Source organism: Eschrichtius robustus, chromosome 5 (assembly GCF_028021215.1).
Source record: "Eschrichtius robustus isolate mEscRob2 chromosome 5, mEscRob2.pri, whole genome shotgun sequence".
Taxonomy (NCBI): domain Eukaryota; kingdom Metazoa; phylum Chordata; class Mammalia; order Artiodactyla; family Eschrichtiidae; genus Eschrichtius; species Eschrichtius robustus.
The window spans coordinates 2179181-2205793 of NC_090828.1; the positions used below are offsets into that span (position 1 = coordinate 2179181).

The 26613-nt window shown below is 55.6% G+C and overlaps 1 protein-coding gene across 3 annotated transcripts in view; it reads left to right on the forward strand.

Moving 5' to 3' along the window:
* HDAC4 (histone deacetylase 4) overlaps positions 1-19987 on the forward strand; it is a 294251-nt gene extending 274264 nt beyond the window's left edge. For all 3 annotated transcript variants that reach the window (XM_068544110.1, XM_068544113.1, XM_068544112.1), the window contains exons 23-27: positions 1619-1737; positions 3247-3380; positions 13728-13812; positions 14832-14973; positions 15368-19987. In XM_068544110.1, coding sequence (XP_068400211.1) covers positions 1619-1737; positions 3247-3380; positions 13728-13812; positions 14832-14973; positions 15368-15407 — 520 coding nt within the window. In that variant the 3' untranslated portion in view covers positions 15408-19987. The remainder of the gene's footprint in view (positions 1-1618; positions 1738-3246; positions 3381-13727; positions 13813-14831; positions 14974-15367) is intronic.
* Positions 19988-26613: the final 6626 nt, after the last annotated feature.

Here is a 26613-nt window from a genome sequence, read left to right on the forward strand (position 1 = left end):
GGAAATACGCTCTAGCCCTTGGCAGGAACGCTTTCCAGCCCCTGGTCTAGAGTCACGTGCCGTGTTCCTGGGCCCCCAAAGCGGGGGGTGGTCCCCGAGGCACAGAGCCTGGATCCTTTGAAGCTGCTTTCATCAGCTGTGCAGAGACAGTTGCGGAGGAAACTGAACTGGGTGCAGCCTCAGAAGAAAGAAAAGTAAAAGCAGGGAGATGTTGAAAGGCCCACCTGGTCCGTGACTCCCTAGTTCCGGAGGTGGGTTTCTCGGTGGGCGAAGTGCCAGGTGTGAAGTCGGTGTGGGTCTTTGTGGCAGACTCTCCCAGCACCTGACCCATCGCAGGACAGACGTTCCCTTTGAAGCGCTCCTGGGGTCTTCCAGCACCCGGGCCAGGGCTTCCTGGCTCCGCACCACGGATCCTGCAGAGAAGGGTGGCCGGGTCTTCACCTGCGTGAGGCTCTCTGGGGTCCTCGCCCTTCCACCACCTGAAATCAGAGGAACTCCTCAACAGGATTGCCATTCAGAATAGTTCCTAGATGGAGAAACATTTAGTCTTGAGCATTTCGTTTCTTTCGGCCAAAGTTGTTGTCTTCTGGGGTTGACTTTGCCAACCTAAGTGGCAATCTCACCCTTTAATAAAAGCTGAACGAGAACCTGTGGGGGCTTTCAGGGGCCGCCCTGCACCCTGTGGCCGTGGCGCTCTCTGGAGTTCGGCACATGGCGGGGGACCGTCGGCCGTGCCCAGTGCGCTGACCCCCTCCCACGCGGGCCTCTGAAGACCTGGGGTGGGAGGGGGTCTCAGAGGTGAGGAGCTGGGCTCGCGTCCCGGGGAAGCTGCGGGACGCGGAGCAGCCCCTCCGTCCAGTGGCCCAGAGCAGCAGGCAGGGCTTTCCAACGTGCGGTGTGATGCCCAGGCTCCTCCAGCCAGGGATGGGGGGCCGAGTCGGCAGAGGCTGCCAGCGCCGGCAGCCACGTGGCCCCTGCTTGGCCTGCCCTGGAGCCCAGGCCCCGCGCCGTGGTCTGCCCAGCCTGCCCGCGCGGGGCAGGAAGGAGATGGAAAGTCAGTGATGGTTTTCCAGACTCAGTGAAGCCGGCTCAGGGCACAGACATGAACGCTTGACTTGCTGTGGGTCTCTCCAGGCTCAACCAAAGCGTGATTTACAGAACAAGCCGGTACAATTAGGCTGCGAGCTGGGGGCGCAGGGGCGTTGTGTTAACAATGCTTTTCCCCCGCTTTTCAGGTAGACTCTTCCCCTTGTTTCCCGAATGTAACTTAACCGCTGAACTTCTCTGTGTTTAGATTTCTAATCGGTCAGTCCTCTTATAAATTTGGTCATCGGTTTTCCCTTTAGAGATTCTAAGCGTTGGATTTCTTTTTAATTAGCCTAACACATCCCCCTGGCACACGAGCAGCGGGTCGTTTGGTCAGTCGTACGTAGCCCACGGTGTGGCCTGGCGGGGGAGGGGGCAGTGGAAGGGGAGCACCTGCTCAGCTACGCAGCCCTGCGTCCCCGGTGCTGGGCGGTGACCTCGAGGCCCTGACGGCCGGCGCTGGTGGCCGTCCAGTCCCCTCCCCAGCTGCGTCCTCGGCTGACGCGGTGTCACCTCCTTCCGCCCTTCGCAGAACTGTGGTCATGCCGATCGCCAACGAGTTTGCCCCAGACGTGGTGCTGGTGTCATCAGGCTTCGACGCCGTGGAGGGCCACCCCACGCCCCTCGGAGGCTACAACCTCTCCGCCAAATGTAAGTCGGGTTTGCAGGTGACCCGGGAGCCCGGGGCGGGGGGTGCTGCTGTTTGGGGATCAGGCGTCAGGGGCGCTGGGTACGCCAGGCTTCCTCTTCCGTGGCAGCGGAAGGAAACTCCATTTTACGTCTTACCATAAGCACGACGCCGGCACCCCCATAGAACACGGGGTGAACAGCAGGCCCGTGTAGACCGGGAAGCCGCCGCGGGGGTCTCTGCCCAGATGGTCGTGCTGGCATGAGGTTGTGCAGCCCGCAAGCGCGGGGCCCGCGTGCTGGTGCTGTCAGCTGGCGGCCGGGTCCACGGTGCTCCTGGGAGCTGTCGTCCCGCGTGGGGTGGGGGGCTGGGAGGGGAGACCCTAAAACCCGGGAAGACGGGCGTAGCCGGCAGCAGGTTTACTTCGGAGTCGGAGGGGAGGAGGGCCTCTGCTTCTGCTCTGTCACAGCAAATCGTAAAGAAATGAAAGCTCCTCCCCCGCCCCACCGCCGGCCTCCAGCCTCGGTCCACAGAAGGGCCCCCAGACGCCCCCGCCGGCCACACTGCCCGGCCCCCCGGGTGTCGCTGTGGTCCAGGTGCCTGGGGTTCTTCCGGGGCCCCTAGACGCGGCCCTGGTGACTCGCGCGAGGCCCGGGGGGCCCTGTGCTGGCCGTCAGTGGGGACGGTCAAGGAGAGCCTGTCCCTCACCCCACACGGGGAGAGCGTGGGTCTGTGGAGACGAACGACGGAAACAAAGGGCAGCCTCTCCGAGTCCACCTCCCAAGGGTGGGGGGCGAGGGGCTGACGAGGTGACCGGGCCGACGGCAGAAGTGCCAGGGAGCAGAGCCCGACATCGGGCCCGCTCTGCCGACGGCCAGCCTGTGACGGGGCTAGTCACGCGGCCTCGTTTTCCCTGGCTCCCTAATAAATGTCAGACTGTTCTGGCCGAGGATGGTAATATCATTACCCATTGGGCGTTTTCTGCCAGGGGGAGGGTGGCATGGGTGCGGTGGAAGGGCTGTGGCTATTGATGAAAGCCAGATGTCCCAGACGCGGATGTACGAGAGCCCTGGAGGGGCACACGTGGTGCGGATGCGTGTGAGTCTGTGTGTGCACACATGTGCTGGCACATCGGCTGACCAGAAACCCCCGGGCTCTGGGATGGGCGTGGCCACACCTTAGCAGCTGCCCTGCCCTGCTCTTGCCTCCTGGCCTCTGCGGTTCCAGCAGGAGAGGGATGAGGGGCTCCCTCCGGGGTCCTCCCCGCCCCCAAACGAGATGGTTTGCGGCACCGTGAAATCAAAGCTCCGAGATCGTAATTCCTACTCCCAAGGAGATCAGAAAGAATCCCAAACCCAAATTCTTCAATGAATTTATTACAATCCAGCCTGGCTTCTATTAGGTGTCTCCGTGTGCCAGCCCCTGGGTCTCTGCAACATGATGTGATGCACTTCTGGATGCTTTGATCCACTGCCAGGTGTCGGCGCCACAGCCCGGCCTTGCCCTCGACTTGGATCTCGTTTCCCTTGCAGGTTTCGGGTACCTGACAAAGCAGCTGATGGGCTTGGCTGGCGGCCGGATCGTTCTGGCGCTGGAGGGGGGCCATGACCTCACAGCCATTTGCGACGCCTCGGAAGCCTGCGTCTCTGCTTTGCTGGGAAACGAGGTAGGAGCACAGGAGACGGCGGCTCGGGGCCCACGCGGCTCGGGGCCCACGCGGCTCAGGGCCAGGGCTGCTCTGCTCAGCTGTCCCCGCGGTGTGTGCTCTCTGCCACCCATACCTAGGAGGGCTCTCACACGCCTGACCAGACCATCTGGTTGTGGCCGGAAGGAGGTGGGCAGAACGGCAGAACCCGTTTCTCTTGGGAAGAGGGTTCAGGATCAGTCTTTCAAAGGTGCTCAGCTTTACGTGTGGGTTACGGGGAGAACGCCTTAACTGGTGTCCTCCTCGTGGACGGTCGTCGGGTCTCTGAGGCGTTCTAAGGCAAGTTCTGGGGGAGGTGTCACCACGCCATCTCGGGGGCCGGGGCATGGGGCCCCGATCCACTGCGGCTCTCCTGCTGCTCTGACCCTCGGGTGACGCCCAGGGCTGGGCTCGGCGCTGTGGCCTGACGGCCCGGGCTCAGGGGGTCGGGGCTGGACCAGGAGGGGGAACTTCGCAGGGTTCGAGGGAGGGAGGGCCACTGGGAGCGTTCCAGCCCCGAGCGCCATGCGGTCCGGCCGGGGCTCCTCACGCCCACCGGTACTCCTGGTAGAGGAAGCCCCCCCAGCCGCGGGGAGACCAGACGGTGCGGGCGAGGTGCTGCCGGGGTTGGTGCTGAGAACCTAAAGTTCGTGACGGGCCTGATTTGTAGGTTCCACCTTGAATTTCAGAAATGTGCTCTTCCTGAGACTTTAAATCCATCCATGGCCTTTGGACGTGGGGTCACGTACCAATCTCCTGACCCCATCAAAGGAGACTGGGAGGTTCCCGCCCGCCCACAGCGTGGCTTTCTCTTGCTGCGTGCTGTGGTGTCACCATGAAGGCCCAAGGAAAGAGCCGCTGGTGTTCGGGCAGCGCAAGCCAAGTGCCCTGGGTCACCGGCCCAGCCTGCGGCAGGGAGGCGCCCGGGGCCCAAGCTCTCCAGACACAGAGGGCCCACGCGGGGACACCCAGAGGCAGCTGTGGGCCCTGCTCTCATGCCACCCCTGGGGCTCGCCTCCCTCACCCCGTCAGACGAAACGGGGCTTCTCCAGGTTCACAAAGCGCAAGGACGCTCTCCCAGCAGGGTCAGGGTTACCTGGTGCCCAGTGGGGGTGGCCGAGTCCAGCCCTAGGACAGGTGTGTGCTTTCCGGAGCAGCACTGCCCGATGGCCGAGCTCAGGGGCGGACGGGGAGGGCTGGACCCCCGGCACGGAGGCCGAGAGTAGGACCCACGGCCAGAGTCGCAGGCCCGGCTCCCCGTGAGGCGCTGCCTGTGCGGCCACCTGCCCGTGACTGTCCGCAGCCTGGGCTCGCGCTCCCTGGCCGTCCACTAGGACAGGCCGCTGGCTGGCAGCCGGGGTGTGGGTGGTGGGCTCCAGTGGACGGGCGCCCGGGATGGCTCCCTTTTCCCCTGACAACCTTTGTGTGTCACGGATGGTGTTCATGTCAACCTAAGTCACAGGTCCTGGATCCAAGTCCTGGTGGCATCTCTCCTTCCCGGTCGGCCGGTCAGCCACACGCATGAATGTGCCCCAGCAAATACCTGTTTGCTTCCCAAAGCGTCCACGGCTTTTCACCTTTCCTCTCTTCGTATAAAGCAGTCTCCCCTGTAAATTTTACCAGTAGAAGGTAACTGATTTATATATTCAAACCATCCTGAAGCCTTTTGATTTTTAGAGCCAGTTATTTTAAAATAACAGTAGAGAACTCGGCTTTCAACTAGGCCTGTTCCTGCTCTTCTAGCAAGAAAATGTTATTTTACCGAAACACATCAAAAAGCAGGACGCACTAGTTTTATCGAGGTCTCTTAAAGATCTTTTAATGCCAGGAAGTTGGACGGCGCTTCACCCCTCTGCCCCGCGGCCTTTGATGAAGCTGATACCGGGCGCGAGGGCGGCTCGCACCCACGGGCAGCCAGCTGCGGACGGCGGGAGCGCCGCTGGGAGTGCTGGGAGCGCCCACCCCCAGAGCCGGCCGCCCGCGGGGGGACAGCAGAGGGGCCCCCGCGGGGCTGGGTCTGAAGGTCGGCCTTGCTCCAAGAGTCAGTGTGTTGGATAGTTTGAGCTTCAAGCCGTCTGCAACCCTCAGTGACACTCGGAGTGCGTGGTGCGTGCAGACCTGCGGGGAGCCCGCTGGGCAGGGCCCAGGGAGGAGGGGCCCTCGGCAGGTGGGTAGTCACTTCTGCCGTTAGATGTCACCCCCAAGGGGAGGTTTCTTTGGGGCTGGTTCTGTATTTGATCATGTGGCTTTTCATGGATAAATGCCACCCTTTCATTCAGCCCAAGTTCATGATCAGGGGAGAAGGTCACAGAGGACTAGGTGACCCGCAGCCTGGGGGAAGAGGCCTTCACGCAGGAATGTCGCTCCTTTGTCACGTGGTTATGCTCTGTGAGGGTGCGGAGGGAAGCTGCAGCAGCTGTATAGGTGAGGCGTGGTCCGCCTCCAGCCCGCCAGGCTTCTCCTCCCTCATTGGCTCCAGCTCACGGGCGCACACCTCACCCAGCGGCCGCCTGCGGGGTGCACGGACCCAGGTGTGTGGCCTCCCCTCTCTGCCTGGTACCCCAGACCTGAGCTCCCCGATGTTCAGAAGGTGGGCCCGAACCCCAGTCCTTAAAAGTCGAGGGAGCCGGGCCCGCAGGGGGCTGGCCGTCACGGTCACAGGGAGCGGGGGTGAGGCGCTGACCGCCCGGCCCAGCAGAAGGGCAGCTCCCGGGGCCGCGCCCCCACTTGTCCAGCGCTGACCGCCAGGCTCTCGCTATGGGGCTCGGGCGTCAAGAAGCTCCTGTGTTCGCAGTGCTTGCCTCTTGTGGTTGTTTTTTTTTGTTTGTTTAATGCCTTGTCCTCTTTCAAGAGGATTTCAGCAGTGACAAAAATACCAGTGAGACTGACCCTGGGTCAGCAGTGGGCTGGCCGGAGGTCAGTGCACGGACACAGAGGATGCTCTCTGCCGTGGGGGAGGGAACCCGGGCCTGTGTCCCCCTCAGCTATGGGGGCAGGGCTGACGCATCTTGGAAAGTGCTGTGAACATTTGGTGACTAGACTAAGCCGGCCGTGGTACCCAGCGGCTTCCCCGGAGCGTGACGACGGAGCAGGCTGCCCGCCACGCCAGTCGAGTTTCCAGGCCAGAGCCTGCGCTGCATCGGGGTGTGGGCCGCATGTCCCCTTGTCGGCTCCCCTTCCTCTCCCACGGGGCGGGCGCTCACCTCTTGAGAAGCTGCCCTGCGCCCTCTGCAGGCGAGAGGGCCCCCCCCCAGCGGGAGGAGTGCCCGCCTCACAGCAGCCCCCCTGCAGGGACAGAGGAGCTGCGGGGAGGGGCCTGAACCTGCCTCCTGAGCCCTGGGGATGTCGTCCTGGGCCCACGCCCTCCACTGTCCGCTGAGTCTCAGTCCTTTCACCTCTTATCGAAAGGAGTCACGACCTTTAGCCCCTTATGGTTTATTTTTGCTGTTTAAATACTGTGTTGAGAACCAGCCTGACCAGTTCCATAAGCCTTTGCGTTTTCACCAGAAGGGCTATGAAAACACGATGCCAACTGGTCCCAGATAATCGCGAGTCTGGCGGTGTCACCGGATGCAGTTCAAAGTGCAGAGGCCGTGGAGCCTGAGCAGGCAGACGGGCAGCTCCTCCCGCGGGGAGGACACCCCCCCACCTCCCAGCCCTGCAGGAACCCCGAGGAGGGCGCCTCTGGGGGAGGGTGTCACCGCTGGGCGCCGGCCGGCACTGTGCGTCCTGAGTGCCCACGGGAGAGCTCGGGCCGGCGGGGATCTGGCGGGCACTGCAGCCACGGGGAGTGACCAGGCGGGGGCCCCCGGCCAGTCCCGAGGGGAGCCAGCAGGAGGGCTGGGACGGAGCCAAGGCTGGGACTGAGGCTGAGGGCAGAGGACTGCGGGGGAAGAGGAGGACCGGAAACGGACCTTGGGAAACAGCCCTGGTGAGACCGCAAAAAGGGCCACAGAGAGAAGAGGAGATGCGGGCGAGCAGGTGGGGACGGCCCACAGGTCCCGTCTGCTCTGACTCTTACGTGGGAGAGAGTTTGCAGGTGCCTCTGTCCGGAGGATCCGCGGACACAGGAGAGCAGGTCAGCAGAGCCGGCCTGCGGGCAGTGGGTGTGGGTCAGCTGGAGAGCTACGGGGGGCCCTGTTAGACATCTTCCGTCTCCTTAAGAAGAAAGGAGGGCAGGGGCGCCTGCTGGGGTGGCCGGGGGTCTGAACCTGGAACGGGGCTGTGAGATGTGGGAAGGTTACCGCTGGGCTGGGACGGCGGCTGTGTGGCCGCCCCGAGGGGCTCTGAGGGTGGGGATGGGGCCTGTGCACCTGAGGACGGGGGCCTGGGCCTACGTCATCTCACAGTTTCCTGGCCGGCCCAGATATTCCCAACAGAGTGGAGTTTTATGTATTCTGAAAAACACAAACTCTGACCTAGGTTCCTCCAGGATATCCTAAGGGCTGTTTTCTTTGGTGCTGTAACCTCTTGATTCTTGTCGCTTGCGGTGTGGGCCCTTGTAAACTACAGAGTAGGAAACCATCTCCACACCTACTGCGACCAGCGAAGCCCCGGGCAGTGTGTCCGATCCAAGGGTGCAGGGCTTTCTCGCCCTGGAGGTCGGACGCTCCTCATGAGTGGTTTCTTGCCCACTTCCCCCGAGGCCGGCTTCTTAAAGGTTGATCTCAGGATAAGCCTCCTTTCCAGTTTGGTTCTGACGTCCAACACATGAGGTACACGTGCCACAGGGCGGCTGAGGGCTCCCTGCCTGTCGCTCGGGACACGACGTTGTCCACAGCCGGCCCCCTCTTCTCTCCCAGGGGAGGCCCGCGAAGGTTCCCCAGCTTGGCTCCTTCCAGACACAGGCGGGCATGCGAGGGCACACGGCCCAGCTCTCTGAGCTCACGCGGCCTGGACCAGACTTCCCACCAGTTCCTTCTGGCCGAGCAGGGCTGCGGCCACCTGTTTGCTCGCCGTCTGGGGCTGCTGGACGCCTCTCTGTCCTTCAGATCTCCCCGCCAAGCTGCCCACTTCTCTGCTCCCCGTCTCGCCTGCCCCGCTCAGCCCTTCCCGAGAAGAGGGGCACTCTGAGGCCCCCACCCGCTCAGCGCGCCTGACCTCCCCTCCCCGCCCCTTCCCCGCCGTCTCCGCTCGGGGCCCTGCGTGAGCATCGCCACCCACCCCCGCCCGCCCCGCAGACCCGGGACCCTGCTCTGCGTTTCCCACTAGAATGACGCTCTGTGAGGCCGGGGGGAGGCTTGTCTGTTTTGTTCCCTGTTGGTTCTTACTGGGCTGCTCAGTAATATCTATTAAATGAAAGAAGAAAATCCCAAGCAGTAGGGGATTTTGATATTTTGACATGTGGATTCTCCCCGCTTCCCGGATGTTTTGTTGTTAGTCAAGGCTGGGAGCGTGCGAAGCCCCGGGGCCGGCTAGAGACTAGGGGCCGCCGTAGAAATGGGAGGGGGCAGACGTGGGCTCGAGGTGCTCGCTGGACGTGACCGCGGCAGAGGGTGCTGGGAGGAGGGCCAGCCGCCAGCCGCGTGCGGGTCCTGCTGGGGAGATTAGCCGTGGGGATCCCCCGCAGGACGGGGAGCTGGGTTTAATGTGAGAAAATTCCTGGTGCCACGCTCTGACACACCCCTCTGCCTCGAAGTGATAGGTGATTTTTGGAATGAGTTACTTTTTTTTTTTTTTAATTTTTTTTAAACAGCTTAAATTTTATTTACTTATTTATTTATTTATGGCTGTGTTGGGTCTTCGTTTTCTGTGCGAGGGCTTTCTCCAGTTGCGGCGAGCGGGGGCCACTCTTCATTGCGGTGGACGGGCGTCTCACTATCGCGGCCTCTCTTGTTGCGGAGCACAGGCTCCAGACGCGCAGGCTCAGTGGTTGTGGCTCACGGGCCCAGTCGCTCCGCGGCATGTGGGATCTTCCCAGACCAGGGCTCGAACCCGTGTCCCCTGCATTGGCAGGCAGATTCTCAACCACTGTGCCACCAGGGAAGCCCTGGAATGAGTTACTTTTTACAGAATGGTTTTTCCTTAAAAGTGATGAAACTAAAATTCTAGCAGACTATTAGAGTTGGGCCATAACAGTCAGGACACAGCAAGTTATGCTGCAGTGAGGACCCCAAACCTAAAAGGTGTGTTTTCTGCTCCAGCTTCGTGCCCGCAAGGGGCCTGGGCTCTGCCCCTCATCACCCTCAGCCTAGGGTGACCGGGGCACTCGGGGACACGCCCGTCTTCACGGGGATGCCCGGGGACAGCAGGTTGGTCCCGGGAGGCTCCATTCCCGAATCTGCTGTCTGGCCCCGGACGCACCGGGTCGGCCGAGAGTCACGCCCGTGCAGTCTCCTGGGACAGGAGGGCAGCTGCATCTCTGAGGCAGATCCTGGTGGAGGGAGGGGTGGGTCCCACGTTTACGAGGTGGCATCAGGGTCTTTGTCCTGCGGGCCCTCAGCAGTGGGTTACGAAACTCAGCGACACGGTGTCTCACGTTTGATCCCTGCCAGTCTGCAGGGTGGCACGGCCCCAGGTGTGGTAGAGGATCACTTCCTCACCCCCTGGAGGCCAAGCACCTTTTCACGTGTCTCTTGACCACTCATCCTTTCTCTTTGTGTCTTTTGCCCATTTTTCTATTAGACCATCTTTTTCCAGTTTATTCTTGGGGGGAGGAATTGGATGGAGGGATGGATGGGTGGGTGGATGGATGGGCAGATGGACCAGTGGACGTTGGGAGCCCCCTCTTTTGCTCTTCTCTGGAAGAGTGAGTGTAGGATCCGAATAATCTGTTCCTGGACTGGGACGGCTCTCCTGGGCCGTGGGTCTCCTTTGGGTGAAAATTTTAAATGGCTGATTTAGTCATTTTTTATCCCTTCTTGAATTAATTTTGGTAAGTTACATTTTACCAGGAATGTTTTCCGTATCAGCCACGTTTTCAGAATTATTGGCGGAAGTTAATATTGTTCCCTTACTGCCTTTCATCTCTGCTATTCCCGTAGTTGTGGTACTTCTCATCCTAGTGTGTTTATTTGTGCCCCCCCCCCTTTAGTATTCTTGATCAGTCCTGCCAGAGCTTGTTGATTTAATTAGTCATTTCAAAGAATCAACTTTCAGCTACAGTATCTTTTTTTCTTTCAAAATGTATTTCTGCCCCTTTCTGTGTATTTCCTTATCTTCTTTCTCTGGGACTATTCTGTTCTCCTGCTCATTTCTTAAATTCAGTTCTTAGTTCTTCTCAGTCTTGTTTTCCAATATGTACCTTGAAGGTTATAAACGTCCCCCAGCACCGTGTTTAGCTGCATCTCACACACTGTGATGTGTGGCATTTTCATTATTTTTTATTTCTGTGCATTTCATAATTTCTATTATGATTTCTTCTTTGACCCACGATTGGTGTGTTTATAATGTCCAGCCATAGGGCTCATGGCTCTCTCTTTGTTTTCAGTGTCTAACAAATGGCACTGTGCTAAGAAAAGGTGGTCTGGGTGGCAGGTATCCTTTGTGAAGACTTGCTTCACGGGCTAGTACGTGGTCAGTGTGTGTAGACGCTTCCACATCCGTTTGAAGTGACATGTGTCCCCCGTCTGTTTTACAGAGTGTTCCATTTATTCCCACGAAACCAGCCTTGCTGACTGCGCTGTTCATGTTTTGGTTTTCTCTATTGATTTTTGTCCGCTTGTCTGCTTGATCTAAGAAAGACCTGTCAAAATCTCCTACTAGGATGGTACATTTATCCATCTCTCCTCCTAGTTCTGTCCATTTTCACTTCATACATTTGAAAGCAATTTTACTAAATATATACAAATTTTAAATCATTGTATCCTTTTGATGAGTTGACATTTGTATCATTGCATAGTGACCTTCTTTATGTCCGGTTATGGTTTTTTTCCTTAAGTCTGTTGGACCAAACACGTAAGGTGGTGCACTGGCCTCCTCTTCATTGGGTGCGCCTGGTGTGTGGTTTTTAGCCTTCTTCCAATGTTTCAGGTGTGTCCTTTGGCAAATAGCATAAGGCTGGATTCCATTGTCATGTGTCATGTCCTGTCCGACTGTCTGTGTTTTACGTGCAACTGAAGATGATGCCTCTGTTAGTCACGGAAAATCCTCGGCCGTCGGCACCTTCCGTTACCCACCCCCCAGTCTCGTGGGGACCTTGACCTCCTTCTGTCCCTTGTCTCCGGGCTGCGTTCAGGCTCATTTCTTCAATTGTTGCTTCCAGGTTACCAGTTTTCTCTCCAGCTCATCTCACTGTGTTCCTAATTTCTAGGAAATTATGTTTTCATTTCTAGAAGTTCCATTTGGCTCTCTCTCAAATATTCCGTTTCAGTTTCAGTGACCTCTGGTCCTTTCACCATTCGTTAGTATCTTATTTTTATTTTTAATATATTAAACATGCTTACTTTATAGTTTAAAGCTGATCATTTCAATAACTAAAGACTTGGAGGATCTATAAATCTTCATTTTTTTAAAAAAATATTTTCACTTGGGGATACTTTCAGATTTACAGGAAAGTTGCAGAGCTGCACACGTGTCCCTGCAGACCCCTCAAATAATTCCCTCTGTTATTACGGTCTTACTCAGCATGGGGTGTTTGTCACAGCTGAGAAACCAACCCTGGCACATTACCGTTAAGTAAACTCCAGGACGGAGGGAGCTTTCACTCATTTTCCCCTTTTTCTGTTTCAGGGTCCTTCTCCTTAGTCCCCTCTGGGCCATGACAGTTTCTCAATCCTGTTATTTTTCATGACTCCAGCAGTTTGGAGGCAGGCTGGCCAGGTGTTCTGTAGAATGTCTGATTCTCTCCCTCGTGCCTGGGCTGGAGCGAGGGGCTGGAGGAGGAAGGCCCCGTGGTCGGCACCCTTCCCATCCACGTGGTGCCGTCCACGTGGTTCACCTCTGCTGGAGCTGACATGGGCGCTGAGTTAGAGTGTGCTGGTCAGGCGTCTGCAGCGAGCTTCGTGTTTCCTCTTCCCACGTGGACTCTTCGATGGACATCACACAGCTCAGCCCGGACAGGAGGGGGCAGGGTGGCAGGTGGCAGGCTCCACCTCGCAGAGACAGGGTGTGCACATAAGTTACTTGGAATCCCTCTTCAGGAAGATGCATCTCTTCTCGCTGTTTATTTGTTTACTCAGTCACTTATCACGCCAGTATGGGCTAGTGGATATTAATTTTACATTCTGAGATATAATTCAATACCTGTACGTACTTCATTTCCCCTTGGCCCTGCGTGTGTCCCTTTGACACGCCCGCCGTTTTGTCTTTGAGCTCGTCCTTCCTTACTCTCTGCGTTCAGGATGGTCCAGGCTCACCCTGCATCTTCCCCGCCCCAGCCCTGGAGCAAGCCATGTCTCCAAGGAGCCTGGTTCCTTTTATTGGAGAGAGGTATTAGAGATCTTGTCTGTTCCTCCTGACCCAAGTTCATGCTCGCTTACTTGCGTGCTTTGTGATTTTTGTGATTGGGAATCCATGCTTCCTAGTAGTGAACAGGCAGCGCTAACTGGCGGCCTGGCTTGGGGATACATGCGTCCCTCGAGCACTGGCGGGGCCTGTGGTCCGTGTGCCCCTGCTCTGTCCACTCGTCCTTGACGGGGCGGTGGTCATCCCGGCCAGGCGTGCACAGCCCAGGACCTGTCCCCCGTCATCTGACCTCCCTGGGCAGTCCCAGCTTTGTTCCAGAACCCAGCAGGTCTCCCCCAGTTTTGTAGGCTTGCCTGGTTATTTACACTGTCACCGTATTTGTGATCGATTTCCTCCCGCGTTTGGGGCGGTTCTGTTGCTGCTGATGGGCGGGCGCGCGTGTGCCTTCTAACACCATCTGCTGCGGGGCTTGAGGGAGAACTCGGAGCGTAGCTTCCCTCGCTGACGTGCTGCTCACTCCCTTCCGTTTACCCTTTTCCCCATTATTGGAAGAAAACCCTGAACGGGGGATATTCAAGCACTATTAGTAAAACCCTTATTTATAGGGGATATGAAACTGATATTTCCAAAACGTAATAATCATCTCCCCTGATGTTATGCTGTGGTGTCAACAGTGGAGGCAAAGCTGCTGCCCTTCTGTACCAGGCACTTCTGGACACCACCCATCGTTCTGCTCACAGAGGAACCCACAAATACACCTGATAGCCTCCTAAGAAAGATACCTTAAGGAAAATAAATCTATTTTTGTAAAAAATTTCTATAATAAATGCCAAAACCACATTTGGCTTTTTAAAGCTGTTTACTCAGTTAGCAAGTACACTTTAGAAAGACGCTGACTCTGGAAATCCCATCTTAACACACACGGGGATTATATTGACATGATATTGATATTAATTCAGTACGTATTCTTTTTTTTTCTCCCAGCTTGATCCTCTCCCAGAAAAGGTTTTACAGCAGAGACCCAATGCGAACGCTGTCCGGTCGATGGAGAAGGTCATTGAAATCCACAGTAAGTGGCCTGATCCGGTGCGCAGCTGGGAGACCCTCCTGGGGGAGAGACCCAAGGGAGGAGGGAGGACCCTGTGGCCCCGTCTCCCACCTCGGGGCTTCTGTCTCTCTCACTGCCAGCTGCTTCCCCAGGCCGACACGACAGGGACTTGCTTGCGTTCAGCTAGAACGCAACGAGCTGGCAGAGACTTTCGTTTTACCCCCATTCATTTCCCCACAACCTGCTACAGTCATGTCATCGGCTCCGCTTTATGGGGTGAAAGAACTGAGGCTCAAGGAGTCTGTGAGGTCACTTGCTCTGAGTCCCCAGCTGGCAGGGGTGGGACCTGCATGTGAGCCTTTGTCCTCGGGTCTGGCCTCTACCCCTGGACCAGAGGATCCCACCCTATAGCTCAGAGACCCTCGGGCCGCAGAGACCCAGCACCGGTTGCAGCCCCCTTCCCAGCCGGCCTGAGGGCCCAGGAGGCCGGCGCACAGCCGGGACCCCTGCCCTGCCCTCGTCACACAGCTGCTTGTCCTGGGTGTTTGGGGTGACCCAGTCATCAGACTGTCCGTGTGGGTGGGTGGAAGCCAGGGTTTCCCTGCTGCGGCCTCGAGCTCCTGGCCTCAGGGCCATTCCCCCCAGCCTCCCCGATGGGGGGAGAGGCAGCCTGGACCCCCCGGCCCTCCCAGCACACCCTCCCCCCATCATCTCGGTGGCTCCAGGTGGGAGTCAGGAAGCACCCCCCGGCCAGCCACAGCACCCCGAGGGAAGGGCCCTCCTGGGCACCCGCCCCCCATCCCAGACGTCCTGCCTCTGGGGGGCTTGGGTCTGCGGGCCACGCAGACGCTTTTCCGAAGAGTCCCGGCCTCTGTGAGTTTGTAACCAGGTGATTCCCTGGCTCCTGTCTCTGGAGAGAGCGCTGCTTCAGAGTCGCCAGTGACGGGTTCTGCTTGAGCCCCTCGGCGCAGGAGGCTGCTGGCCGGCCCCGTGCACGCGGGGTCCCGGTCCCGTAACCGAGTAACCGCGCCCTCCCGCAGGCCAGTACTGGCGCTCCCTGCAGCGGCTCGCCTCCACCGCCGGCTACTCTCTGGTGGAGGCCCAGAAGTGCGAGAACGAAGAGGCCGAGACCGTCACTGCCATGGCCTCGCTGTCCGTGGGCGTGAAGGCCCCCGAGAAGAGGTGAGCGTGGGCACCGCCCGGCCGTGAGTGCTGACGTGGTCGGCGGACCCCCAGGCCTTTGCTCCTGGGCGCCATCAGGTGCACGTGGTGTCTCCACGTAGGCCCTGCCAAGCTCACCGGGGCCGGGAGGGAAGGAGGGAGGGCGGGCAGGTGTCCAGGACCGGGCGGCGTGGCCACCTCTTTCCAGAGCGCAAGACCCTCAGAAACACTTGAAGGGCATCTGGCCCCAGAACGCTTACCTTGGCAGGGGTAGCTAGGAGTTGGGGGCGGGGCAGTGGGGTGGCAGCAGCCCTGGCGGATGGGGACGTGACCTCCGCCCACCCACCATCTGCTCTTCTCTCCTCCGCTGCCGTGGACCCCCCCTCCCCTCCCCCTCCCCCGGGCCGCCCCACAGACCCGACGAGGAACCCATGGAAGAGGAGCCTCCCCTGTAGCCGCTCCCGGAGCTGCGGTTCTCTTGTTTGTTTGTCTCCGTCTTGAAGCTCCGCCAGGAAAAAGTTGCTGTCGCCCTGCGTCCTGCCAGGCCTTCTCCGAGCCCGCAGGTGCGGCGGGGCCGGCGGCAGCGGGCGGCCCTCTGCCTGCCAGGACCCGGACAGACGCCGGGACGCGCGGACACAGGGACACGCGGAAGCAGGCGCTCTGGGCTCCCCAGGGAAGCCGCAGAGGAAGGAAGCCTGTGGTGGCTCGGGGCAGAGCTGCTGATCTCGCCGACACGAGAAAACGAAAATGAACATCAAAGATCTCACGACACAAAGCAAACTTGATTAAAACTGGTGCTTACGGTTTGGTGATTCCCCACAACTCCACAGTCTCCGTATAAACCACTCAACTCATCCTGTAGCTTATTTCTTTTTAAGAGAAAGTCGCCATGGCTCTGGCCGGCCTCCGAACACCGCGGTGCACAGTGGGGTGGGACACAGAGTGGGCGAGCGTTTAAGGAGAAAAACTGGACGAAACAGAAATGTGAGCCCGCGGGAGCCGGCTTTGGTTTCTCAAAGCCGGTGGAAGATGCGCGTTTGTGCCTTTCTTTTTATTGCTCTGATGGATTTTTGTGGCTGGGTTTTCTGAAGTCTGAGGAACAATGCCTTAAGAAAAAATAAACAGCAGGAGTCGGTGGGACAGTTCCCTGTGGCCGGTGGGACCAGAGGCCGGTGCGTGCTGGCCAGGCCCTCTGTGAGCAGCCCGGCCATGGCCAGCAGCTCTGGAGGGCTGAGGTCCTGCCACCCTGTTTCACTTTATTGCTGTTGAAAAATGGAGGTAGTTCCAAAACAGTGGCAAATACTGTTGGGGGTTTTGAAGTCCAACAAATTTTAAATGAATCCAAAGTGTTCTTTTCTCGTACATCGTATAACAATTGAGTATCTCCATTTGGTTGTGAAGCATGTCCTAGGCACACTTTCAGTGTTACGATCGGAATGCTTTTTATTAAAAGCAAGTAGCATGAAGTATTGCTTAAATTTTAGGTATAAATAAATATATATATGTATAATATATATTCCAATGTATTCCAAGCTAAGAAACTTGATTCTTATGAAATCTTGATAAAATATTTATAATGCATTTATAGAAAAAGTATATATATATATAATAAATGCAAATCGTAAAGGTCCCTGGCGAATGAACGACTTGTGAATTAGCTATCACGGTGCTTATGGAAAGGGATCTAGTTTGAAGCTCATGTATTTCTGAACTCCAGATTGGAGAGCTTTCAATCACACATTCGCCACGGGGCAACTACCCTGCAAGATTGTACTTTCATTTTAATTATTTTCTGCCAGGCCCTTCCCACTCCAAGCCTCCATGCACATGTGTACCTAATGAGTTTTTATAGCAAAGAATATAAATTTGCTGTTGATTTTGTATGAATTTTTCACAAAAAGATCCTGAATAAGCATTGTTTTGTGAATTTTACATTTTTTCTCACCATTTAGCGGTTTTCTGAATGGTAATTAACATCTAAACTTCTTCCTTTCTGAATTTTTGCTTGTACATTTTTTTTAACTTTGGAAGGTGTTTTCTTTTGTTATTATTTTCCTTCTGTTTATTTTTGTACAGTGAGCACAGAGTTTATTTCCAGAGTGAGCACCAAATGTGCAGCAGGGTCTGAGGTCTGCTCCCCTGGTCCCGTCCCTCGGCTGGACATAGAGCGCGGGGCCTTTCTTGCCGTCTGCGCATTGTGGGCTCGGTGGGGGATCATCGCAGCGCTGAGTTGGCGGGGGGGGGCTTGCCAGACACCATGGGCCGTCAGCATTCACAAAGCTCGTGTTTAAACTTCTCTGACCACATGGTCAGGATAGAATTTTCACTTCACTTTTCCAAAGACCTTGTAAGCATGTCAGCAACGTGTGGGGCTGGGGGTGCCCCGGCACCCATTCTGGGTTCTTCTGCTGCAGCCACATGGTAGGACCCCGGCCGGGAGGCCTGGATCTTGGAGCCTGTGGCTGCAGGGAGCCCGGGCCCGCAGGGACGGCGGACTCCTGACCGGGACAGCCAGCCTTTGCTCTTTTTCTCTTTGACCGTAACTGAAAGTTACTGAAAGTCACTTTTTACTGGTAACTTATTTTCCAGCACCTGAAGCCACCAAGTGTCATTCCAAAGTGTACGTCAGGTTCTGACTTGAGGGAGTGCAGAACAGCTTGCCCACAGCCGGGAGCCCCCAGCCAAGTCTCAAGTTCGGTGACGTTTACAGGGTAGCTTCTGAAGGAGACTCTGACGCAGCCAGACTTGGACCAAGAGAATCCAGATTCGTGGGCTGGCTTGGTCACCGGGCTGCTGTTGGTCAGACGTGGGACAGTGGTTGAGAGCATGTGCGGGCAGCTGGATCCACCCAGCGGCCACAGCGGTGGCAGGGCCCAGCCGGCCGGCTTTTCTGGCCTTCTCGGCCCCCTTTTACTGCGGGGACCCCCCCCCAACTGCCTGCCCACTTCCCGCCAGCCGTGGCTCCTGGGGAGGAACACATCATCTGGCATTCTTTACAGGTGATGGGTAACACGGACCCTGGTGGCCAAGTTATCTTTGGGGGGATTTACTTCTAATCTCATTCAACAGAGACCACCTCTGCAGAAGGCCCGGTACGGGGAGCGTTGTCGTTTGTCAGCTCACTCCAGCTTCACAGGCGTGCTTAAAGCAGTACCGTGTAGCCTTTTCTTTTCTTTAAAGACACAGCCCTTCTCGACGGCCAGCCGTCCAGGGCAGATGGCGGAGGGCCCACCTGGAGTGCCCGCAGGCCCACCGCCTCAGGGAGGGCCCCTCACACCTTCCCTCTGTGGTCCCTGGACCTCTGGCCTTTTTGTTCCTTTGCAGAGGCCCTGGGGGCACTGGCCGGGGGTCAGCAAGTGAGCACTTTATATCCCTTTGCGGGAAACCCCGTGATGCCCCGGGACTCGTGGTGTCACCCTGCCTTTGGGCCTTCCCGCTGCGCCAGGCGGCGCCCAAGCCCCACCAGCAGGCGGCCGTCCCCGGGCTGCGCCCGAGCCCCTGGGACTGGCCGCCCCTCCGGTTCTGAAGGGCCACTTTGTCAAAGTGTTTGGGTTTTTCTTTACTTCTTTTCAAAGTTTGTTTCCAGAGGAAGGACCGTTTTGTACTGGTCTGATTTTTGCAGCACTAGCAATGGAATTCCTTGTTTTTAATTTTCGATCAGAACATTCCTTCTCGCCTGGTCACAGCCATGCGTTCATTCCATTCTTCTTTTTGTAGACTTTTGGGCCCACGTGTTTTATGGGCATTGATACATATATAAATATATATATATAAATACATATGAATATATTTTTTTAAGTTTCCTACACCGAGGTTGCATGGGCTGTTACGAGCGGCATGTCTTTATATCGTATACGGATTTTGCACGCCAAACGCGGCAGCTTGGGGAAGAAGAGAAATGCCTTTTTGTTCCCCTCCCATGACATTTGCAGACACAAAAGATAGGAATTTTTCTGTAAAATGAAACAAAACCTTGAAGGAGAGTGAGGGAGGGGGGAACGTTTGCATCTTATTGAACTTATTCTTAAGAAATTGTACTTTTTATTGTAAGAAAAATAAAAAGGACTACTTAAACATTTGTCATATTAAGAAAAAAGTTTATCTAGCACTTGTGACATACCAATAATAGAGTTTATTGTATTTATGTGGAAACAGTGTTTTAGGGAAACTACGCAGAATTCAAAGTGAACTGCCTGTCTCTCTCGGGTTGATTTAGAGGGATTTGTTCTGTTTGGTTTCTTCCCTTCTCTCCTTGCTCAGGGCGAGGCGAGCGCCGCCCCCCACCCCAGCCCTGGTGGCCGTCGGTTCTGCTGGGGAACCCGAGGCCCCAGCGGCCGTTTCCGCACAGCTGTGCCGACTTTTCCTGACTTTTAGATCATGTGTGGCTAAGATTTCACTTTAAACTCAGCAGTCGTGAACTGTGCAGCACTGTGGTTTAAAATCATACTTTGCATCGAGAGGAAACCATTTCTTCCTTGTAATGAAGCAGAGCTTTCCCAGCTCAGCTCACTCTGTCTTTGACATGATTAAAAGCCTCCTATTGAAGGAATAAGAAAGCAGACAGTTTCTGTTTGTTTTTGTTGCTGTTGTTGTTTGGGTATGTGTGCTCCACAGTGGGGGCGCTATTTTCCAGTTTACGAGAGTGACAAGCATGTCACCATATGTCTACAGGAGGGGGTTGGCCCTGTTCACCCAAGAGCTCCTCGCGGTGTCGTGGAAAACGCCGTGGTGACGACTTCCTGTCCCACCCGACGCCTGTTCACGCTAATGCAGGCACCGCGCTGGTAGCAGAGACCCGTCTCATCTGTAACTTAATCAGTTCTCTGATTGTCTGGACCTCCCAGTGGTTCTTTCCTTTGCTCAGTGGAGTTGGAGATTTTGTTCTTGGTTTTCTCATTCTTGTTTCCTTCTCTGTGGGTGGATTTTCACCGACTGAGGTGTCCTCCCCTGACGGCCGACTCCACTTCACCCGGAGTCCAGTGTTTGTACCTCATCATACGACTTGTCACTCTTGTGGTGTAAATAAAGAGCATTAATTGCCCTCCCACCTGTGGTTTCTGCCGTGTGCTCTCATCCTCGCTGGCTCTGTGCCGGGGACCCTGGGGGGCGGCTCCCAGGACCCAGCCCATCTGCAGCCCCATCACCCTCCACCCGTACAGACGGCCTACAGGAGTGTCTTCACTTAAATGTCCAATAATTCAAGTCCTTGCGCTATTTTCTCCCCAAAATCCTGGCCTGGAAATGACCTCGTAGGTGAACGAGGCCGAAGGGAAGGGACTAGAGGCCCGGCCTCCCCACAGCCGGGCACTCTCTCCCTGAGGCCGTGAGTCTGCAAACACGGCCCCCAGCAGCACTGCCACCCCCAGGTGACCACCGTACTTCCCCAGTGGTCACACCCCACATCCAGTGACTAATAATGGGGGGGCGGGGGGGGGGTAAAGTTCCAGCCCCCTTGGCCCAACTTAGGGGCCCCTCTAGCTACTCCTGGTGGGGTCAGTCTGCCCCCCAGCTGGACTCTCCCTCTGTCAAGTCCTGTTCCCTTCCTCTCTTTTCTCAGCTGTTGACCCCAAGGACACGCCTTAAAAAACATCATGCTCGCCAGACTCCACCCAGGGTCTGCTTTCTGGGAACCCAGCCTGCAATACCCAGGGGCCTCTGAGCCCCAGGGTGAGGCCTGTGGAGCACAGCCACCTCCAGACACAAGCAGAGCTGCCCCAGGCAAGAAACTAGGAGTTGGAGTCACTGAGTTGGGGGTATTTGTTCTGCAGTATCATTGCAGCAATAGCTGGCTGATGCAGGCAATGTGAAGAGAGAGGAAGCTCCAATGTAACTTGAGCCTTTTCATGCTTAAGTTGATTTTTATGAGGATATATTTATTAATTTACCCCAAATGAGAGGATCTTATTCTAACAGGAATTCTCTTTTTAAAAACGGACGCAAATGAAAAGAAACCTTAAAAAAGTGTTTCCAGCTCTACGGCAAGGAGATTCCTGAGGGCAGCTTTTCTTCAGTTTTATCACACTGTAGGTTTTTTGTGACATATCTTTTGGATCATGTTATCTGAAAATTATTTTTTAATGTGTGTTATACAGCACTGATATTTTTTACCTTTTGAAAGTATTAAATACCTCAACCACATTGAGGAGAGAAAACAACACATGTCACATATGGCACGTGGTCACATTTTGCCATAAATGTCACAAATAGACATGGAGGATGCAGGTCAGCCCAGTATGCTCTTCCCTTCCCTTCCCTCCCCAGAGTAAATGCTGCCCTGAAACTGGTGTGTGGACATCTTGTCCATGTTATTGCATCTTTGCTGCATAATTTTATCTCCATAAAAGTAGAAATTAGTGCATATGGTGCAAGTATTTACTGTAAATGCCTTTTTCATCCCATAGTGTGTTATTGGGACTCAACTTCTCTGTGCACACACCTCTAGGGCATTCATTACAAGGGCCATGTGCTGTTTCGTTACATGACTGTCCCCCACATGCACAACCCAGCCCTCTTGACATGATAGGCATGTAAGCTGTCGCTGGCTTTTCTCCTCCACAAATTACACTGCACTGGCTATCGATGGGGGCTCTCTCTCCAGGAGGAGTTGCTGGCCCTGCATGGTATCAGCTCTGTTAAATCAGAACAGTCACTCCCCAAAGCGGTTTACCGATTTTCACTCCCACCAGCATGGATTGGATCAGGAGTTTGGCCAAATACAGAGCAGCAGGAAGAAGAGTACTGAGACCCTATGTGTCCCCCACCTATTCATTCACTACAAACACTCCCACATCCGTGTAGGCTGCGCCTCTCCCCCGAAACAGGGCGACTTGGAAGCAAATCCCGACAGCACATCACCCACCTGTATATATTTCAGTAGACATCCCTCGAAGATAAGGACTGTTTTCTTAAACAGGACACAATACCACATCATGCTTTAAAGATGGACCATTCCTTAATGTCATCAGATATCCAGCCAAAGCTGAAGCTTCTCCAACTGTCTCATTTTTTGTTTTGTTTCCTTGCTTGTTTTTTACGGTTGGTTACAGGGCTTACAGGAAAAAAGTAACCACTGAAAGCTTACAGTTACAAAATGAAAAAGTTTCCCATTCAGTACCTCACTCATACTAAATATTTTAAGCAAGGTTTAAAGGGTAATATTATATGGCTTAAATAAATATATAAGACTTGAAGTTTAATTTTAAAATGCACTTAATATTCCTGTTTAAAATACACCCTTTGATGGGTTAAACTACGTTGGTTTGAATTTAAAAGTAACATTTTATTTCTCTGCCGGTAGTGCAAGCTCCAATTTGGAAAACGGGGATGAAACTGTGCATTTTGATTCATGCAAGTATTGGGATTCGTGCACAAAAACTAAAATGGGTGCAAAGTTCCCAGTTTCTTAGGCCAGTTAAAACCCCTTTACCTGATATTTGAGTGTATAAAAAACTGGGGTTTGCAACTAAATCGTTTTCTAATCTAAATACTCAGCGTCTTTTAAATCTGATTCTCGTGAAACACAGCTAATATTTCAAATTCAGAAGACCGAGAAAGTTGGCCCACTTAAACCTTTTGGGTGCACTTTTAGGGTGTTATATTTCCTGACACATCCTTAATATCAACAAGAATTCAGTCACCCTCTGAAATCAGAGAGTCGGGACTTCAGGCTAATGAAGTTTTGTGGGTTTTTTTGAATTTTTGAATTTATTTTATTTATTTTTTGTATAGCAGGTCCTTATTAGTCCTCCATTTTATACACATCAGTGTATACATGTCAATCCCAATCTCCCAATTCATCACACCACCCCTCCCCCCGCCACTTTCCCCCCTTGATGTCCATACGTTTGTTCTCTACATCTGTGTCTCAACTTCTGCCCTGCAAACCGGTTCATCTGTACCATTTTTCTAGGTTCCACACATATGCGTTAATATACGGTATTTGTTTTTCTCTTTCTGACTTACCTCACTCTGTATGACAGTCTCTAGATCCATCCACGTCTCTACAAATGACCCAATTAACAAAGGCCACTTGGAGATTAAACAAAGGAGAGTAACCGACAGTCGAATACATGACAAAGTGATACATGACAACACAGCTAATCTCTGCATGGGTGGATCCCTGGGGATCTACCACATCCACCAGTAACTTGCAGAGCCTGAGGCAAGAGTCCAAATGGAGACTCACATGTGTGAGTTGAGGTTATAAATCAAGTTCCAAAGGTATTCAATAAAAATATCTTCTCCCCCCGCAACCCCCCTCTTGACAAGTACACTTCATGCAAGACCTGGGAGGCCAGATTAGAGGTGGCATTTTTAGACCCCCAGAAGCCCTGCTGCCCACATCGCCCTGTTCTCCCCTCCCCGCACCCCTGCTGGCCGGGGCGGGATATGGCAGGTGGCACTGGGCCCACACGTCTCCCAGGTGCTTCTAGGTGCTTCCAGGGCCTGCCCCAGAGCTCAGAATGGCTCCTTGGGACACTTCCCGGCCATCACCCACACCATTTCTGCTTAACCCCCGGGGCCAGAAGGTTGCTGCCCCCAGCTGCAAGGTAGGCTGGGAAGTGCAGTCTTCACTGCAGGTGAACCTGGAAAGGCGGGCTCTGCTTTTACAGGAGGGAGGAGGGGTGTTGAGAGACACTGCACCTCTGCCACGGAGCCCAGGCCAGTCTCCATAAACCTCGCCAGGACCACCGTACCCTCGACCTCGTGGCACTGGGGGCCTTTCTACAAGCTCAGTATCCCTACCTGAAAGACCTCTGTGTCGGTGGAAAGGTACGAGGTCAGGTGTGGGGCTGCTGGGGGCTGCGTGGGCACAGCCCACCGAGGACATCAGGAGGGCGGCTGTCACCACCGTGCCCTAACAAATCGGAGGTGCTCACCCTTCCTGGAATCACTCCGGCGTGTTCCATCCCCAGAAGAAGACGTGGCGCCCAGTACTGATGGGCAGAGAGGTACTCAGACCCTAAAGGAAGCCACCAGGTGATGCCAGGCCAAGAGCTAGGGCTGTGGGCTCCTGCCGGCCAGTGACCGGGGACTCGAGGACGAGACGGAGCAGGACGGAAGGCCTCCTGGGAATTTGCTCACGTGGAGCTGTGATGCGGATGGAGGCTGCTTAGACCGAATCACCACGGAAACACAAAGGGCATTTCACAGAGCTTTAGACCAGGGCTCTCCAGGGTTATCACCAAGGAGGAAAAATCATCCAAAGGATGAGAATTGTTGACTCTCACACAGTTTCAGGGTGACGTGCTGACGAAGAGGCAACAAAAAAGGGATCTACACCCCCGTCTTTGTTTCGACCCCCGCTGGGCTGGTGGGGAGGAAGAGCCGCCAGCCTGGGAGGGGGAAGCGAGTGAGGGGCAGTGGCCAGGCATGTGGTTAGAGACAAGGAGAGGCTTAGAGAGGAACCATGGATGGTCATGTATTTTCTGTCTACTCTCACTCTGGGTCTCATCGTGAAAGTGGGTTAGCCAGAGCCAAGGCTGGTGAGAAGGAGGTTCCCACAATATTAGGAGGCTTGCTCTGACAGTTCCAAGAACTGCTGGCTGCAGCCGTGCAAAGACGTTCGCAGTGCGAGATGCTCCGGGGAAGCAGCCATCGCGAGGCTTGGAGCACGAGCTCTCACGAGCTCATCGCATCTCAGCTTCACTCAAAGGAGGAATGTGGCCGCCGGCACAGTTCTGCCAAGTGAAATGCATTATTTCCATGGAAAACGTGGTGGCTGGTTATCTCCAGAGCACAATGCGGAGCTTGGCTTTGTGACGTCCTGAGCGCCGAGCCAACGGGTGTGACCTGAGTTGTCACCATCGCCCCCCAGGCTGGCCCACTTCAGACGAACATCCACCCAGACGGTGTCATGACAAAGTCTGAAATCCAAATTTAAGGAGTTAGGAGATGAAGGCGTAAGTTATTCTAACAGCACCCTCCGGAGTCCCTGAGCCTGGAGACGACGGGTCCCACCCAACATGGGACCCTTGGTGGTGGTCCCACCTCATCGGTTGACTTAACCGACCAGGAACCGTTGGGTGGGTAGTGTGCTTACACCCATTTACACTCGAGGAAACTGAGGCTCAGAAAGTTCAAATACTTTGCCCAAGTTTGCACATCCACGAGAGGCAGCATGAAGACCTGGACACAGGACGGTCCTCACGCCGAGCGTCTTGTTGGAATCCCCATTTTCTGCTCCCCAGACCACACTCTGATGCACAGGCCACAGCTGACTTTGGAGCAGGATGGACGCCACGGGGACCGTTGACTGCGGCGTCTGGACCAGGGCTTGTACGCTCGTCGCGAGGACGTCGGGGGCCGGTCGTTCTCCGTGGGAGCGCCCTGCGTAGGATGCACCGTGGGATGTAGGGCAGGGTCCCGGCCTCCGGCCCCAGATGCCTCCAAACTCCTCCTCGCACTCTCTGCCCACCCCAGTGGGAAAGGATGGGGCCCTGGGCTTCTCCCTTCCCCCACCCAGCCATCCTCACTGAAATCGGATCAGGGACAGAATCCCCGGAGACAGAGCGCCCTGGGTCCAGCCTCCCAGCTCCGCTCAGAACCAGAAATTCCACAGCTCCAGCCTCTGCACGGAGCCTCCAGGGACGGACCTCACCACCTCCAGGTGCCCCGTTTCCCTGCTGGACAAGCCCAGCCAGGAGAAGGCCCTTCCTCCTCGGCCCTGGGGGCTCAGGTCATCCACCCAAGAGGCCCCAGGTGTAGAGCCCATGCCAGGTGCCCAGGTGTTCTTGTGCAGACCAGGTGCGGGCAAAGCCCACCATCCCTCCCAGGAGAACGTCCCTCTAGGCCTCCCCCTTCCCGGCTAAACTTCCCAGAGCTCTTGCCTGGAAGGGGGATCAGGCAGAGATGGCCTTGAACGGGGGTGTGACCTTTGACCTCACGGGACCTCAGTTTCCTCTGTAAAAGGAGCAGGGGTGCAGGTGGCCCCTCAAGTCCTCTGCTGTCCGCACAGTCAAGGGGTGGTTCCTGACGTGTGAGAAGAAACTGGCTTGTTTCTGATTTTCAGTTGTCGCTCTCAGAGCGACAACTGTGCCCACACCTGTAATTACTGCCACACAGTACTTTCCTGACAGCACACTTGCTGATGCGACTTCAGGTCAAGATTTCAGCGAACATTGGAGGCAGGTACTGGAGAGGTAGAGGGATGGGTTTCAGAGGGCCTGAGAGGAGGAGATGAAAGTGTCCCCTGGCAGGGAGGGGGTGGGCCTGGGGGCTGGGGGCTGCCCGGGCAGGGAGGGGTCAGCTCTGACTTGCAGGCCTGCCCCCCAGCACTGATGGGGAGGGTGTGGGTCGCACCTCGCCCTCTTTCCTCCTCCGTCTGCCCTCCTCCCACCTCCTGCTGTAACCCCGACCCGCCTGCCCCACTCCCATCCCTCCCCTCCCCCTCCACTCCTGTGATGCCCCCTAGAAGAACTGCTGCAGTGACAATGAAGAGGCCAGGACCCCCTAAATAAAACAAGACCCTGATAGAAAGATGCCAGCCCCACCTGCCTTCATGTGGGGACTCAGTAAGTTCAAGTGGCCCAGGGTGGAGCTGGGGTTACAAGTCCCTGAGCAGTTCACAGCCAGGAACAGCAGTCAAAACTTGGAGAAGGCAGAGGAATGAATACAGAAGATGTAGTACATAGATACAATGGAATATTACTCAGCCATAAG